This window comes from Lepisosteus platostomus, chromosome 15 (genome assembly GCF_059453375.1).
Source record: "Lepisosteus platostomus isolate fLepPlt1 chromosome 15, fLepPlt1.hap1, whole genome shotgun sequence".
NCBI lineage: Eukaryota > Metazoa > Chordata > Actinopteri > Semionotiformes > Lepisosteidae > Lepisosteus > Lepisosteus platostomus.
The window spans coordinates 12778615-12793640 of NC_142625.1; the positions used below are offsets into that span (position 1 = coordinate 12778615).

The 15026-nt window shown below is 39.0% G+C and overlaps 2 protein-coding genes across 3 annotated transcripts in view; one reads left to right on the top strand and one right to left on the bottom strand.

Annotated features, from left to right (window-relative positions):
* necab3 (N-terminal EF-hand calcium binding protein 3) overlaps positions 1-4902 on the bottom strand; it is a 96386-nt gene extending 91484 nt beyond the window's left edge. The window contains exon 1 of one of the 2 annotated variants that reach the window (XM_088607467.1): positions 4796-4902. Coding sequence is in view for 1 of the 2 variants with exons in the window: in XM_088607466.1 (XP_088463592.1) it covers positions 1261-1386 (126 nt within the window). In the remaining variant the exon portion in view is untranslated. Of the gene's footprint in view, positions 1-1260; positions 1634-4795 lie in introns of those variants that run through there. The other variant, XM_088607466.1, reaches the window with a different exon arrangement.
* Positions 4399-15026, top strand: part of LOC148648003 (E3 ubiquitin-protein ligase Itchy-like) — a 36441-nt gene continuing 25813 nt past the window's right edge. Inside the window, exon 1 of the mRNA XM_088607465.1 lies at positions 4399-4556. The gene's annotated coding sequence lies outside the window, so the exon portion shown is untranslated. The remainder of the gene's footprint in view (positions 4557-15026) is intronic.

Genomic DNA, 15026 nt, shown 5'->3' on the forward strand with positions numbered 1-15026 from the left:
TGGACAAGGGCAAATCTTCAAATGCATGAACTCCAGAGACAGACGCTATCGCGCATAGCAATTGAAACGTAATATCTCTCATTTACATTGCTAAAAAGATTAATAAAAAATATAGCCTCATACATCCCTGAAGTGAACCACATCAAGGAAGTGCGGGGCACTCCTGCAAGCACAGAAGCTGCATAATTCCACAAGACTTGGCACTGTACTACAGGAACTTCCCCATCCAGCTGCTGATGGAGATACTGCAAAAAGTTGTTCTGTTCTATTGAAGCCCTGGTGCCTTTGTCTTGTGTCAGGAAAGAGCGAAACCTGTTTAAAGGAACTGGCGTGTAGTTCGAGGTATAGAACAACAGAATCGATCTGACAGCTTTGATAAACCCCCTTCTAACAAACACCTCGATCTGAACAAGTTGATTCGCTTCCACGTTGCTACCATCAGAATTGAAGATTGTTCCGAACTTACACTACCGTACACAGCGAACACAACGAAACCTAGAGAACATAAAAATTAGGACTAGTGAAGAAAATTATCAACTCAGTCACCGACACATTAATCAAAAATAACTTTTCCAGTCATCAGCAGGCCTAAAGAGTTATCGCCAACAGCTGAGTAATGCGTGTAGTATACACGTCGGTAAAAAAAAAACCTTTAACCTACAGTGATTTTTTATGAAGCTGTTTAGTGGAAATGGACATTTTGACGATTTCAGACAATTTATCTTGCTTATGAAGCGGTAAAAAGACACAAGGAGACAGAAACACCGAGCCTTGGTGGTGGGGTTCATACATTAACGCCCATACCTGATACGGGGTGTCACAGGGCGCAGTTTGAGGGTGAAGTAGCGCATACGGTAGGACACGGCTGTTTTACGATTAAAAGTGACGTGCTCTATACAATTCTCAAGAGAAAATATGCTTTTTAGCTTATTTCTTGGTTGATACAACAGAAAACCTTTTTGATAGTTTACAGTTCAGAAATAAATTTCGTGGCTTTTTATTAGTAATCTTCACAGCGACTGTAGCTATTTTACTTTTGTGCGGTAATTTAATATTCCTTTTTAAATCTGTAATGTAAATTAAACCCATATAAATCTCACCTAACGTTGTAGCTTACTGAAGATGCTGCGCTTTATATGCGATTTTCAAGTCTAAATCACCACTCCAGCGAACAACACCGAAAAATGTGCTCGGTGTTCCTTTAATAAAGTAAGACGATATATTACTAAATAAAATTATAATATACTGTATTTTACTTACATCTTGGAAAATAGAAAGTCCTTGGACGGGATTCTTCTGCAGTAGCTGCTGCTGGTGTTTGGAGTACAAGTGTTGTTGCTTTGCAGACTGGAGGCACATCGTGATTATCTCTGTGCATGCCATCATTTTTAAACCCTTGCAAGAAAGATGTGTGTACAGTATCTAGAAATCGTTTTTAAACCCTGTTCGCAAATAGGTCCGAGGACACAGGCGATTAGTTTCTAATTTGTGCGGTTCGGTTTCGCTATTCAGTGCTCGAAGGGATCTCCTCCTGTCATCTGGGAAGAATCTTGCCTAAGGAAAGGAATACTGAGATGCCGAGTTTGTGCTTTAAGATGCTGCTCCGCATCCAAGCAACTTTCCTTCGTTACAAAAAGTAACCCCGCCCTCCACTGACGTGATTGGCTGGCTCCTTCCAGGGGCTTCTTTAAAGCAAGCGATGCACAGAAGGCTTCTCTTTCATTGCGCATTTAGGATGGCTACAGCCTCTGGCATTTTTGAAAGGCACAATCGGATTACTGTTTCGGGTTATTATTAACTTGTTCTTCCACTTCAAATTCCTATGACGCAGCCTGTGTCAGAGGAATTTAATTCTGAGTCGTTTTAAAGACATACCAAGAAGTGACTAATAAATAAAACTATTCGAATTGCTATGCTTAAATGATTGATGGAAAGCATTGTTTTGAGGGGTTGCATTAAGTATAGTATTGGGAAGCGCTTTGTTTTTTATTATACTAGCTTTTTCCAGACCGACAGCTCCACCTACTGGTAACTACGCGATTTTAAACCGTTGCCTTGTGCGAAACCATTATCCTGATTTTAAAGTGCCCTTCCTGTCGGATCCTTGATTGTTGCGTTGAAAAGATCAGGCGAAAACAATGAAGCAGTTGGTTTCTCTTAAACTAGACGTGGATGGGAAAGTCTGTGTCCTGAGCATGAGTGTGCCAAAAGGCACAGACACGACAAACTAAGTGAGCTTCAGCATCAATGTTAAGCACAAAGAGTGCAGTTGGAGCTCCAGCACCTGAAGAAATTCAATTCTATAATCAGATCACTAGAGTCCTCACGATGAATGAGCCAGGAACTCAGCAAGACCAGGGAAGCAGTGTTAGCCGTACTGGCAAGGAGGAGTCTTGCCTTCCAGCTAGTTTTCCTTAGTTTAGCTGATCATTTTGCTCTCACTGGCTCGAACAATAGGAACTGCCCTGGCATGCTGTGTTGTGCCTCTGGGAACAGAAAAAACAGGTGGAGCAAGACCTTGTAGGCATTCCACAGACACTGTCCTCGCAGCTCAGCTCCATCACGTATAGCAGCTTTGGTGGAGATGGTTTTGGGGCAGCTGCTGTGTGGGACTGAGGTTGTGATGAGCGACTGAAATCTGGGATTGAAATCTGGGGGTTTGTTCTGGCCAAGGAAGATGATGCAGGCCTTCTCCACACTTTTCAAGCTCAATTTGCATGCTGCCTGTAATTGCTCACAGTAACTGATGGTACTAACTCAGAGTGCTCTCTCAGATCTGCCTTGTGAATTTTCAGTGGTAATGAAAGGTTTAAGGATAATGGCAGTTGAGAGCAGGATGACAGCCAGCTGGCTTCTTCAGTTCACTTGTCCACAACAAGTGGTCCTTGATTGGAACCTGTATTTCATTATCCTTGACTTGTGGGTTCCTCCGTCTGTAGTGGAGTCTTGGTTTTCACAGGTCTCCTCTGAGATTCAGACCACTCACAGGCTTCAAATTCTTCTCTCCAAGGGGCACAGAACCAGAGGACTGCTGGTCTCAGACACCTCTTTTCTTCTTAAACTTAATGTACATTTTAGAAAATGAAAGCTTATGTGGACTTGGAAGAAGACCCCCCCCCCCCCCCCCCCCCACTGGTCTCATGCACTAGAGTAAGAGATGGAGAAAGAAACTGACTAAAAATTTATTTCTAATATAATCATGCAGTTGCATAAGGAGGTTGTTTCCTCTCTAGATATTGTAAACCTAGAAGATTTTTGTGACCAGCAGGTTGACCAGAATAGCTTCCTCTTTTTTTGTAGTTCTTCTTACGCTCTTGTCCAATCTGTTGTCCAATCTGTTATCTAATCTAGCCAGCAGACATATCACCCTGGAACTCACAACTGGCAACCCACTGAAGCTAAGCAGTTGTAAGCCTGGTCAGTACCTGGATGAGAGCTCCTGGGAAAAACTAAGGTTGTTGCTGGAAGAGGTGTTAGTGGGGCCAGCAGGGGGTGCTCACCCTGTTGTCCATGTGGGTCCTAATGCCCCAGTATAGTGACGGGGACACTATACTGTAAACAGGCGCCGTCCTTCGGATGAAAAGTAAAACTGAGGTCCTGACTCTCTGTGGTCATTAAAAACCCCAATGTGTTTCTCGAAAAGAGTAGGGGTATAACCCTGGCGTCCTGGCCAAATTTCCCATTGGCCCTTACCAATCATGGCCTCCTAATAATCCCCATCTATCAATGGGCTTCATTACTCTGCTCTCCAATCCCACTGATAGCTGATGTGTGGTGAGCATTCTGGCGCACTATGGCTGCCGTCACATTATCCAGGTGGATGCTGCACATTGGTGGTGGTGGAGGGGAGTCCCCATTACCTGTAAAGTGCTTTGAGTGGAGTGTCTAGAAAAGTGCTATATACGTGTAAACAATTATTATTATTATTATTATTATTATTATTATTATTATTATAAATCAGTGCACTGTCTCATGTTAGGCAGGCAGTTAGCTTCATGTGTGATGTTCTGCCAACATTTTTGAGGACCACTTTCCTCTGCTACCACCCTAACAAGTAGCTAAATATTATGAACATAGTCAATCAGTTTGACAAGTTCAGTTTATTTTATTTATCTGATATGTAAATAATAATGTCTAGCTTTGAAGATATGGATATGGCGTAAGACCGAAGAGGAATTTGGACTTGCTTAATATGTACTGTACTTACACTAAAAATGTGCTGGTGCAGGAAGCGACCTGAACGCATTCTTTTTCCGAGCCGCCGTGACGACCAACAGATGGACCAATCAGAGGTCCGGGGTCTGTTTACATTATCCAATCGAAGACCGAAGGAGCAATCGTTAGGTGGGGTTCCGGTATGCGTCACGTAAACGTGCGCGTCCTCGTCGTGCGTCATGGGCGGCCCACCTTCGTTTGTCACGTGAGAAGGTTACGAAGATGGTGGAAGTTTCTTCCTTTGAGTGAAACTGGAGTGGATCCCAAAATAAAGAGGAATACAGCTCTTCAGGGACACACAGAGATATAGTACAGCAACGCTAGTTTCCCCCTAGACACGGGTAAGATTTAAATTTGTATAAAATGCCTTAGTATTCCGTCTAAAACGCTACTGTTTACCATATAATGTATGTCTGCTCAGTCGCTGTCGGTGCGTTTTGGCTACTTCGTAACTCCCAGGTGCCGAACTGGGTCTGAGACTCGGCTTAAACCGATCGTTCGAATATGTTTGTATAATACGTCTGGTTTCATTCAATAAAAAGATCACAAATTCATTGCCAGTTGAATAAGTGATACTCACCAGGTAGTTGTCACTCTTCCCGACCTAACTTTTGACGTTAGATTGTTATCCCAAGCAGGTAAACACCCGACCGTCGAGTTTCTGATGTGTTCAGTGGGGTTGTTTACAGCGTCAAGAGAGGCACTGTTGTCCGACAAGAAATGACAGTTCTTGCGAAGGTCAGGCCTTGATGTGTAAAAAGGGGATTCTTAAATTATTAAAGAAACCGTGAAGGTGATTTCTTTGCATAAATAAGACCGCTCCGCTGAACCAAGTACGAAGTCCTTCTGGTTGAACGGGCAGGGTGTTTCACATTAACTATTGTACATGGGTGAGATCTTATTTTAGTAAGAGTTACTGGTCTGTAAGTCTGTCTCTTACATCTTTTGATGTGTTTTTGAACAGTATTCTTCGAATTGTCGACATTGCTGAGTTATTTCTCAACAAAAAGACCATTATATTCGGTACCAATGTACAGCTCAACACGATGAGAAGTGTTATCATATCTATGAATGAGGTTTCGGTTCAGTGCATTGATATGTAAGGAAATGGAGTGCACGGTACATATCAATGCATACTAATAAGGTTCTCTTACACCCTTATGGTTATATATATATAATATGGTGATATTTTAGATATAATTTTTACGCAGACTACTTTAAAGATGATTTGTAAACGTACACGATTTTTGAATAAAATGAAACGCGATAGTTAGAAGTTGCAGTTCTCCCCAGACAGGTCAAGCCCTCGTTTGCATAATGCCGTGAGTTCATGGTCGTGGACTTTTTAGGGTTGTTTGTGTTGTCAGTGCTCTGATCAGGAAGCGCAGAGTGAGTCAGACCAGTAAAGGAAATACTGTTTGAAGTTAGTTTGCAAACACAATTGCGTTTTGTGAATTTCTGAAGTGTGCTGAGAACATGCAGTTCTATGCTTCGTGTACCCGATGGGTTCATGAAGACCTTTGTAAGTATTTGGATGTGTATTTTTATGATTGGCATACTGTACAGATGTAAAAGTAGATCTTTTTTGCTCTGTAATTGTCAGAATTTTGTTTTTATTTTCTTTTTGCCCTGTGTCCCGTTGCCTTCGATCTGTGTGGTTCTCTTGCTGGATGAGCTGCGTGCTAGTCTTGAAACGCGTCAAGACCTACTGCAGGGAAGAATGCAGTACACACACACACACCAGCCATACAGAATGCACCAAGGGGCTTCTGCAAAGCACAGTCTCTGAAACCCATGTTCACACATAATGTCTTCTAAAGCAGCTAAATGGAGTCGTCTTCAGAAACGTTTTTTTTTTCCGCTGGAGTATTGTATCAAATCAGAAACAGTGGAAAGCTTGTGGATGACAGGCTACTGCAATAGACAATGGAGCACGCGAGAGGGGAAAAGTAAAGTGACTACCCACTACCTGGAGGTTCAGTCAGTGAGGAAGGTTGTGGACACTTTATAGTATTTGTAACATATAATGTTATTTATTTAGAAACTTGTTTGCCTCACTGAATGTGACCTAAGGGCCACGAACCATGATTAAGTTCTTTTTCCAAGACCAACCTTATTTAAAAGTCACCTGAAACAAGCTTTACAATGTGAACATCAGAATTGACTCTAAAAAGATAGATGCTATGATCAATGATTCCGGAAAACGTTAAGGAACAGTTCTTTTTTATGTTCTGTTACTTTTTTAGTGTTTTTTTTTTGTAAAAACTGTTAAAGCAGGTTCTGTATAGAAAGGAGGGCGGGCAGAGTACATGCAGTTTACCTTTTGGGCAAAAAGACAAAATGTCTGTCACAATCACAGACCTTCCACATAATTTCTTTAGAAATAATCCCCTTCTTGCACACACACCAAAATAAAATATTCCCGTGGTTCCTGTTGCCCAGCTTTGTCAAGTAGTTTTATATTGAAGATGCTCAAGTGAGGAGCTGTCAGTTTGTGAGCTGCAAAGGAGCAGGTAGAGGCTCATTCCAGCTGAAATGTAGAAGAGAACAAATGTTGATTTTCTTTTTACTTTGCTGTTTTGCACTGAAATAATGTGTGTGTGTACAGAACAGGCTTATTTGTCCAACCTGATGTGTGCCTTGTATAGAAGTAGTTTCAAGTATACTGTATTTTTTGGGATGTTAGAAACTTTCAGCACAGTACAGCACAAATCTCTGGGCAGGAGCAGTTCGGCTTTCTCTTCATCTTTCTACAGTAGAAACATTTATCTATGAAAACAACATTGTTTCTTATTTTCTGGTCCTGAGCAAAATACATCATTCCTGCTTTTTCCTGATATTTGGGTCCTCCTCACCTGTGATAAAAAGATACGCAAATCCCTTCTAGCAGAACAAAAACCAGTAGAGTCACTCGTGAGGAGCTGCATGTGATTCCATCTCCTCTGTGGAAAGATAGGACTGCACCTTTGTCCCTGTGAAGAAATGATCTCAATCTCTGAGCTTTTCTTTTTATCATTGCACCATAAATACAGTACAGTAAACAAAAGTGTTCTCTTTATTATTTTTATTTTTTTTGCTGTGGGTCAGTGGTAAGCACAGTGGCCACATAGTTTTATATTGTGATATAAGATGTCAATCTATATTTTAATTTGGGTTGTCACTGAGTTCTCTTATGTACCTTCCACTAAGTTCTTTTATATACTTCCCAAAGATATTTTAACCCCACTTCATCGGCTATAAGGGGTGACACATGGGGGGTGGCCACTGTTGCATCATAGCACTAGAGAGCTGGATTTAATACCAGACCTGGGGTGCTACCTGCCTGAAATCTGTATGTTCTCTCTGTGTTTGTATGGGATTTCACTGGGTGCTCTGGTTTCCTAGCACATCCAAAGACATACTGGTAAATTAATTGGTTTCTAGGAAAATTGACACTAGTGTAAGTGTGTGTCTGTGTCTGCCCTGTGATGGACTGATGTTCTTTCAGGGGGTATCCTGTCTTGTGTCTGTTGCTTACTGGAATAAGCTCTAGCTCCCCCATGACTCTGAATTAGATAAATGGTTGGAAGTTGGATAGGCTTTTTTATTCACTTTGGCCCTGTGATGGACTGATGTCCCAACCAGGGAATGAGCAGTTGTATTACAACCAAAAGTCTCTATAATATTGTTACTGTATAAGTATAGGTACTTGGTATGGACTTATATACATTTACATCTAGTTGACTTTTTATTCCATTTTATAATCTATACATTATGTAAAAGAGGACATTGACAAATCCGCATAATCACATAGTTTTAGTAAAGGAATTGAAGTAGTTATTCAGAATTTAGTGACATGTCTCAGTGTCTCCCATAGTGTTTTGTGTTAAGTTTGTACAATTTGAGTCAGCCACATTGGGAACTGTTAGACTCTTGCATTTTTGAACAATTGCTGCATCTTTTAAAAATTGAGATGTTGGAAAACAAACAGGTCAGTATCATCTTCCATTCATTGGCAGAGGGAATAAGCAAGGTAAGGACGACTTGGAGTCCACTGCTTCTTGCTGATGTGGGATCACGATCCTAAATATAAAAATATTCTGTATTCTTGACAGAGCCACTGAATAGATAGATGTCTGTTGTTTTGGAGGCTGTCTTTGACAGTGAAATTGCAGCCTCCACTCAATGAGGATAGCAAGCTTGCCCGTTGCTGTGTAATTAAGAAAGATGCACGACCAAAGTAGATAAACAGAATCTGTTCTGAAGCCTGCTGATCTTTTTCTTCATCCAATAATGTCTCATTTTTGGGGGGAGAAAAGTGTAAGGAGGTTTTTGTTTCTAGATATTGAGAAATGGTGAAAAAAACTTGTTGACCTGAATGGTACCCTCTTGTTTTCTGTAGTCCTTTTTGTGCTCTTGTCAGATGTGATATCTACTCAGTGCACTGTCTCATGTTAGGCTATCAGTGATGTGTGTGACGTTCTGCTAATTTTTTTGCGTTTAAAAGAACAAGAGAAAATGATTTTCTTGTTTATTAATAAAGCATTATCAAATAATACTTCTGTAAAGTGCTCTGTTGTTTTGTTGGTAGAAGAGGAAATAAATTGTTCTTAACTTGTAAAATACAAAAACGTGCAACTTATACTATGGACATTCCTAATTTGTTTGCCTTTAATGCTTCAAAGTGTGAAAACCTATTGGAAGCTGATGCGTCATTGTCTGTTTTTTATTAAAAATGTCCTTGTTAAAGGCCAACATTTATTGAGCTAATTTAAATTACTTTGTCTCTGAACATGCATTGCTGAATGGCCACATGGTTAGACAATTATAAATTAAAGCTCTTATAAAATTAGCTATTTAAAAAGATTTGTTTTAATACCAAAATCGTTGTATTATGTACATTGGAAAATGTCACTATAAGAGGCACAGATATAATACTCATTCACCCTAATGTAAATGTCAAGACCATACTTTCACTATCCACTTGTGATGTGATTTCTTGATACTGCAAAATATCACTGTTGTGGGTATTTTTAAATTATTTGATATTTATTGATAACGATAGACTTGCAATCTAGTTAAACATTTTTGAAGGAGAACTGGTGCTTTTCTCCCCAAATAAGAGGGTGAAGTCATCATTGTGACACTACATAAAGACATAGAGATGTCATAGATAATGGACGTGTGGTTTACAGAATATATAGAATACATGTCAGAAACACCTTCAAATATGATGTTGCATTTGTATTTTAACCACCCAGTGGAAATCAGAAATGGTGAAGATTATCAGGCTCTGGCAATCAAGAAGCAAGCTAGCTTTAATAACTTATAAATATAAATCTATACATTTCTTTTATACAGTAGGTACTATAATGTCATAACGTCATTTAGGTTCTTAAATCCATTCTTCTCCACTATCGGTTAAAATCAATATACATGTCAAAAGTCACAGACCTGCACACAATGGTATGGAAACTGAAGTCTGCCCAACTTATATTTTAATATGACAGACCCCTATAAAAACAAACCTACTTTCTTTAAGAGCCTTTGGTGTCGGGAGCAAATGGACATCTTCTGTATGATACATGGAGTGAAAAAGCTCATGTAACTCAAATTTGGTACCAGTCACTTTAATTTTTGTTTTACATTTAAAACTTTAAAATATGCTGTAGTACTGTGTTAATTGGTACTACTTGGAAGAGATACCTCTATTAGAACTGGGAAAATTTCCTGTTCTCATCCATATGGTCGACTAGTTCCACTGTCCTTTTACTTCCAAAGGAGTATGGCTCAGCAAGTAACCCAGCATGTGGTCTGTGAGTACTAATGGAATGAATATACCTCACAATGTTTTAAAAAAACTGTATTTAATAAGAGTGAGCCCTCTTTTTACAATGGCTGCCTGGATTATACCCATTTAAAACAAAACAGAGGCATTTTCAGATTATGATCTGAAGTCTCGAGACCTAACTTCTCTGTGCCCTGCCGTCTTCAATTGGTTCTGAAAGTCAGTTTGTACTGTATGTCAACAAAGACTCTCCTATTAGGTGATTATATGGTTGTGGAAGATATTAAGCCATGGATCCCACTAAGTTCTCTTTATTGGACACTTTTTAAAATGTTTTTAAACCTTTTTTTTAGTTCTTGAAACTTTATATTGGAGCTGTCCTTGTTGTCTAATAGCAGCTGTCCATTGTTTCTTTGACTGCCGCAGTACCACAGTGCTGTGTTCAAGGTATGACGCAGGAAACCCACAGAGGTGTCATTAATTTCTTTCACGGCCCTTTAGTTGGAAAATGGGGATTCAGCTCTGTGAACTTGAATGTAAACAAATACCTTTTATTCTTCATAGTGTCGATTATGAACTGTAACTGAAATGCTGGTTCGTTCTCTATTCTGTGACTCTTTACATCTCCAAGAGGCCTTGTTTCTTTAAATTCAGGTAGGAAAGAGAGCTTGCAGCCTGTTGCTCTGTTTGCACACTGACCGGTGGGACCAATTAAATTCAGTTCAATTCAGTTTTATTTGTACCGGTGGAGCAAAACTGTTTTAGGAGTCAGTTTAAAAGCTGAGGTCAATGAAAGTTGAAAATTGACCATTTTTGCAGAGCAATGAAAATAATTCTGAAATATCAGAATAAAATGTAAAACAAGGAGCTGTAGGGATCTGAAATGGACTGAGGCTTGTCTCAGTAAAGCTGTTAACCCCATATGAATCCTGAGAATTAAAAGCTGGGTATTCAGGCGTTGCCAAGCTATCACTGTACTACTGCACTAAGCTCTTCTGCTCATAGTTATTAAAGTTTTACACTTGATCAGAAATTGTCTGTGATAGTAACATATAAAAAGGTACTGACCATTTTACATTTTATATTGCATGGACATCTGAAAGCACGCTTGGTGATAGGAGAATATGAAATGCATTCTCTGCACAAAAGTGTTAAAATGCCATTTTTCATGTAACTAGAATGAGAGTGCTGTTCATTTCTTAGTCTTTAAACCAACACTATTGGAAATAGGCAGGTTTATTAGTTTCACATTTAGGCTCATGTTAGTACTTTATTACTTAAAAGAACTTAATTATGGAAGTCTGTTACAAATGCTAAGTGTATGTGATAGAAGCGATACAAGTCATCTAGTATCTTAGGTATTTGTCTGCCACAATTACTAACAATTCCATTATAATTGTTGTCCATGATATAGTATGTATAGGAACATGGCTAATAAGCACAAAAGGTACTGCCCATAATGAAGACAGGCATTTAAAACATTTTTGTGTCTACTTGTGCAGTAATTCAAATATTGTTCCTTAGTCCCAGTGAGATTTTATATACAAGTAGAAGATATACCATGGCATCAAAAGAAGGTGACTAGTCACTTATCAGTTATCAGCCCAATTCATTTTGGTTTAAAATCTTTTTTTTTCTGAAGAATGTTTTGTCTCTCCCTGCAATCTAGTTATCCTTGGTTTCAGTGTGAAGTCGTTCTGCTCTCTGCTGATAAGCTGTACTCTAAGGAGTCATTTACCAGGCTGTTTGTTTCCAACCAGCAGTATCTAGGAAGCCTCATGGCAGGTAAAGACAAGCTATAAATTATTAACTGTTGAGATAATCTAAGTGAAAGTTTATACAGCAGTCACATTTGGGCAGGAAGGGAAATAATAAATTATGTATAGCTGCTTAAAGCAAATGAAGACTAATTCTACACATTGAGTTACTAAACATTAAAATTAGAAAAAGAAATTTAACTTCTAATGGAAAAACCTCTCACAGTGTGAAACCTTGTGACAATGACAAACCTACTTCAGGATAAAATAAACATATTTGTTTTGTTTTTTTACAGAAAGTGATATTTGTAAACAAATATTGGAGTGCTTGTTTATGGTAGGGTGGCTTGAATAATAATGTGCCACTGTAGGAGAGATTTGGAATGGCTGTGGAATGGAATGTGCTTTGGATTTCACCCTGCTCCAACCTTGTCAGGCTTAATGAGACTCGCAGAGAGATTGCTGTTCTGCTCTGTAGGGAAGCCTGTCTTTTGAAAACCTGTTGATGGGCTCCAAGCATCCTCATAAGGGATCTCAAGTACTTATGTAATAATTCCCTTAGTTCAGTTTTGTATTATTAATCATACATTGTTGTGTAAGTTGTAAATATCTTCAGTATAATCAGAATTTACAATAAATGTTAAGACTATTCAACAGTTTAAGCAAAACAAAAATAAACCTGCAATTGATACAGCTTAGTTTGGTTTATTAGAAACCATCTTTTCATTCAGCAATCTACAATTTAAAAGAAAGATCAATGCTTGATTCACAATAGGTTGAGATAAACTGTATTTGCGCAGCTAATATGAAATATTCTGGTAGCTAATCAGTCATCAAATCTAATTGATTGTCAGGTGTTCCTCTGTACACATTCATAAAGCTATTTGGCTACTTTTTATCCTACAAAATACAGATGTCAGGGTTAGCTGTTATCTCAAAATGACTACAAATTCAGTAAATTATCTACATAGAATTGTTTCTGCATAAAAATAGAGAAACATGGAACCAAATGTCAGTGACTTTGCACAGCAGAATCTTTTTCAGTAGTCTTGAGTCGACAGTGTTCCTGGAAGGACTTCAAGAAGTCTAGAAGCATCAGTGTCAGTTTGTTTTAATGAAAACAATGGATTTAGAAGGCCATACCAAAGAACCTTAATGTGTAGTCCATTGCTAAAGAAGATGGTTGGTTATAATGCTGTCTGGATAAAATGTTACAACCCTGCAGTTCTCTAATATGCATAAAAATCTTGGAATTCCTAAAAGATCTCAGCTGTACAAAATCAAAAGGTCTTGGCATTCTGTCCCAATTCAGTAGGAAGTGTTAAATGGTTTTACAAGCGAATGCCTAAAAAGTTCAGGTTAGGAAAATAGTACTGTGGTTTTAAAATGTGTTGCTTCCTAGCTAATTGCATTATATTGGGTTTAATGAGGTGGTCGCTTGAGGTCGACTGTGATGGCATATCCAACATCCAAAAGCAGGGCAGTTTTGTTTCAGCCTGCAGTTTCATAGCAACAAATTTGTTGCTGACCTGATTTTCCAGGAAAACGTTTTGCATTATAGCAGTTTCAGGTCGATGGAGCTATAACAGACAGTATGCAGAATTCTGTTTGCCTCAAGTATTACAGAGAGTTTTCAGGAGTCAGTGGTGTTGTATCTCTCATATGCCACAGCAAGCATATGCCCCTTTTCTGTGATTTTTGTATAACCTTAACCCCATTTCTGTATGTTGAAGTTGATTTACAGTACTAGGTTCTTGTTTCTTTCCACAAGTGCCACTTGCATACGAACAACCTTATGTGCTGTCCTTGCACTTTTGGGAGAGTAACATAAATGTTCTGTAGTGAAGAGAAGCATGATATCTCATACTTTCACTTCCTGCATTTTCATGAAATATTCTGGTGAAGACGCTTGTGTCTTGCAGCATGCCAGTGTCTTTTTGAGTTCCAGTCGTATATATATGAGGCAGTAGGTAGTCTGACAATGCTTAAAGCCTGGGGCCAAGCCACATTCTAATCCAGTTACCTCACTCTGCATGTCTTAAATGGAAACCTGTCAGAGCAGTATTCTGGTAAGCCTTGCTCACAGAAACCTCCCCAAAACTGAAACTTGTCTGCAAAGAGGGTGTACATTTATCTCATCTGCCAGTAGTTTTTGGCAAGTGCTATGAAAATGCTTCAGGTTTTGATGGCTGGGAACATTACATATACTGTAGAAGCTCTTGATGCCCCCCCCCCCAGGCTTCTGAATATAAGCCTCTGAACCCTTCTGCTACATTCAGTAGTGTTTTGTAAGTTTTCAAGTAGGAGTTTTGCTGAAAAACAAGCCCTGTGCAAAAACACTCTGTCTCTCATCCTGCTGTAAAGTGTGATTGTATTTCCAATTTTCAGCCTCTTAATAAGCAGACAATGCAACAGGCATTCTGCATTTCTCTTTAAGAAAATCTTGTTGCAGTAGAATTAAGAAATGCCATTCATTTTAACAAGTGGGAGTGTTGTTGTGGTTGAAAATATGTAGTCAAAATGCACTGATTGAGCCCTGTCTGTTTAAATCAAGTGAATTCCAGCCACTCAGGGTGAGAAGTGTGTGAGGCATGTCATTATGGACAGAAGAAAAGGAGCTTTTGTAAATACTGGGAGCTTCTTTGAACCTCCCGACCATCAAAGGATACTCAAAAGTTTTCTTTTGCTGAAGCCACAATTGGTATGAGGCAGTTCAACCCAGCTTGTTACAGCAGTTAAGAGAGTCTCAAATTTTGTCCAGCCGCCTTGTTCCCCCTGTGCAGTGTGTTCCAGATAGCTTGGTGCACGTCTTAGTGTAAAAAAAGTGTCTTATTTGCTGTCACAAATTATTCCTTTTTGGTATACTATTGTGATGCCACGTCTTTGACCACAAATTGTGAAATAGTCCCCCACTTATATTAATGGATCAAATTGACTCTCAATCTGCTTTCTTCTCAACTGAAAAGATTTAGTGTTGTAAGATTTAGTCCATATATGGCATGATATGGGATTATTCTGCAGCTAGAGACGGATCTACGCTCCTGCCGATGTGCATTATGCTCATGTAGCGTTTTTTACACAGCTGGTGATCTGAAGCATAACCTGTTCTGCAGCCTTTTGCACAATAACACAAGGTCCTCAACTTCTTCAATACTTCTTTATTTGTTGTTAAACACTATAGCAGAAATACCAAGAAAACTGTATAACCAAACAACGTATTCAATAACTATGCAACAGGCGAAATCTCTTAATTAATGTAATTATATATATTTTTTTGCTCACACTGG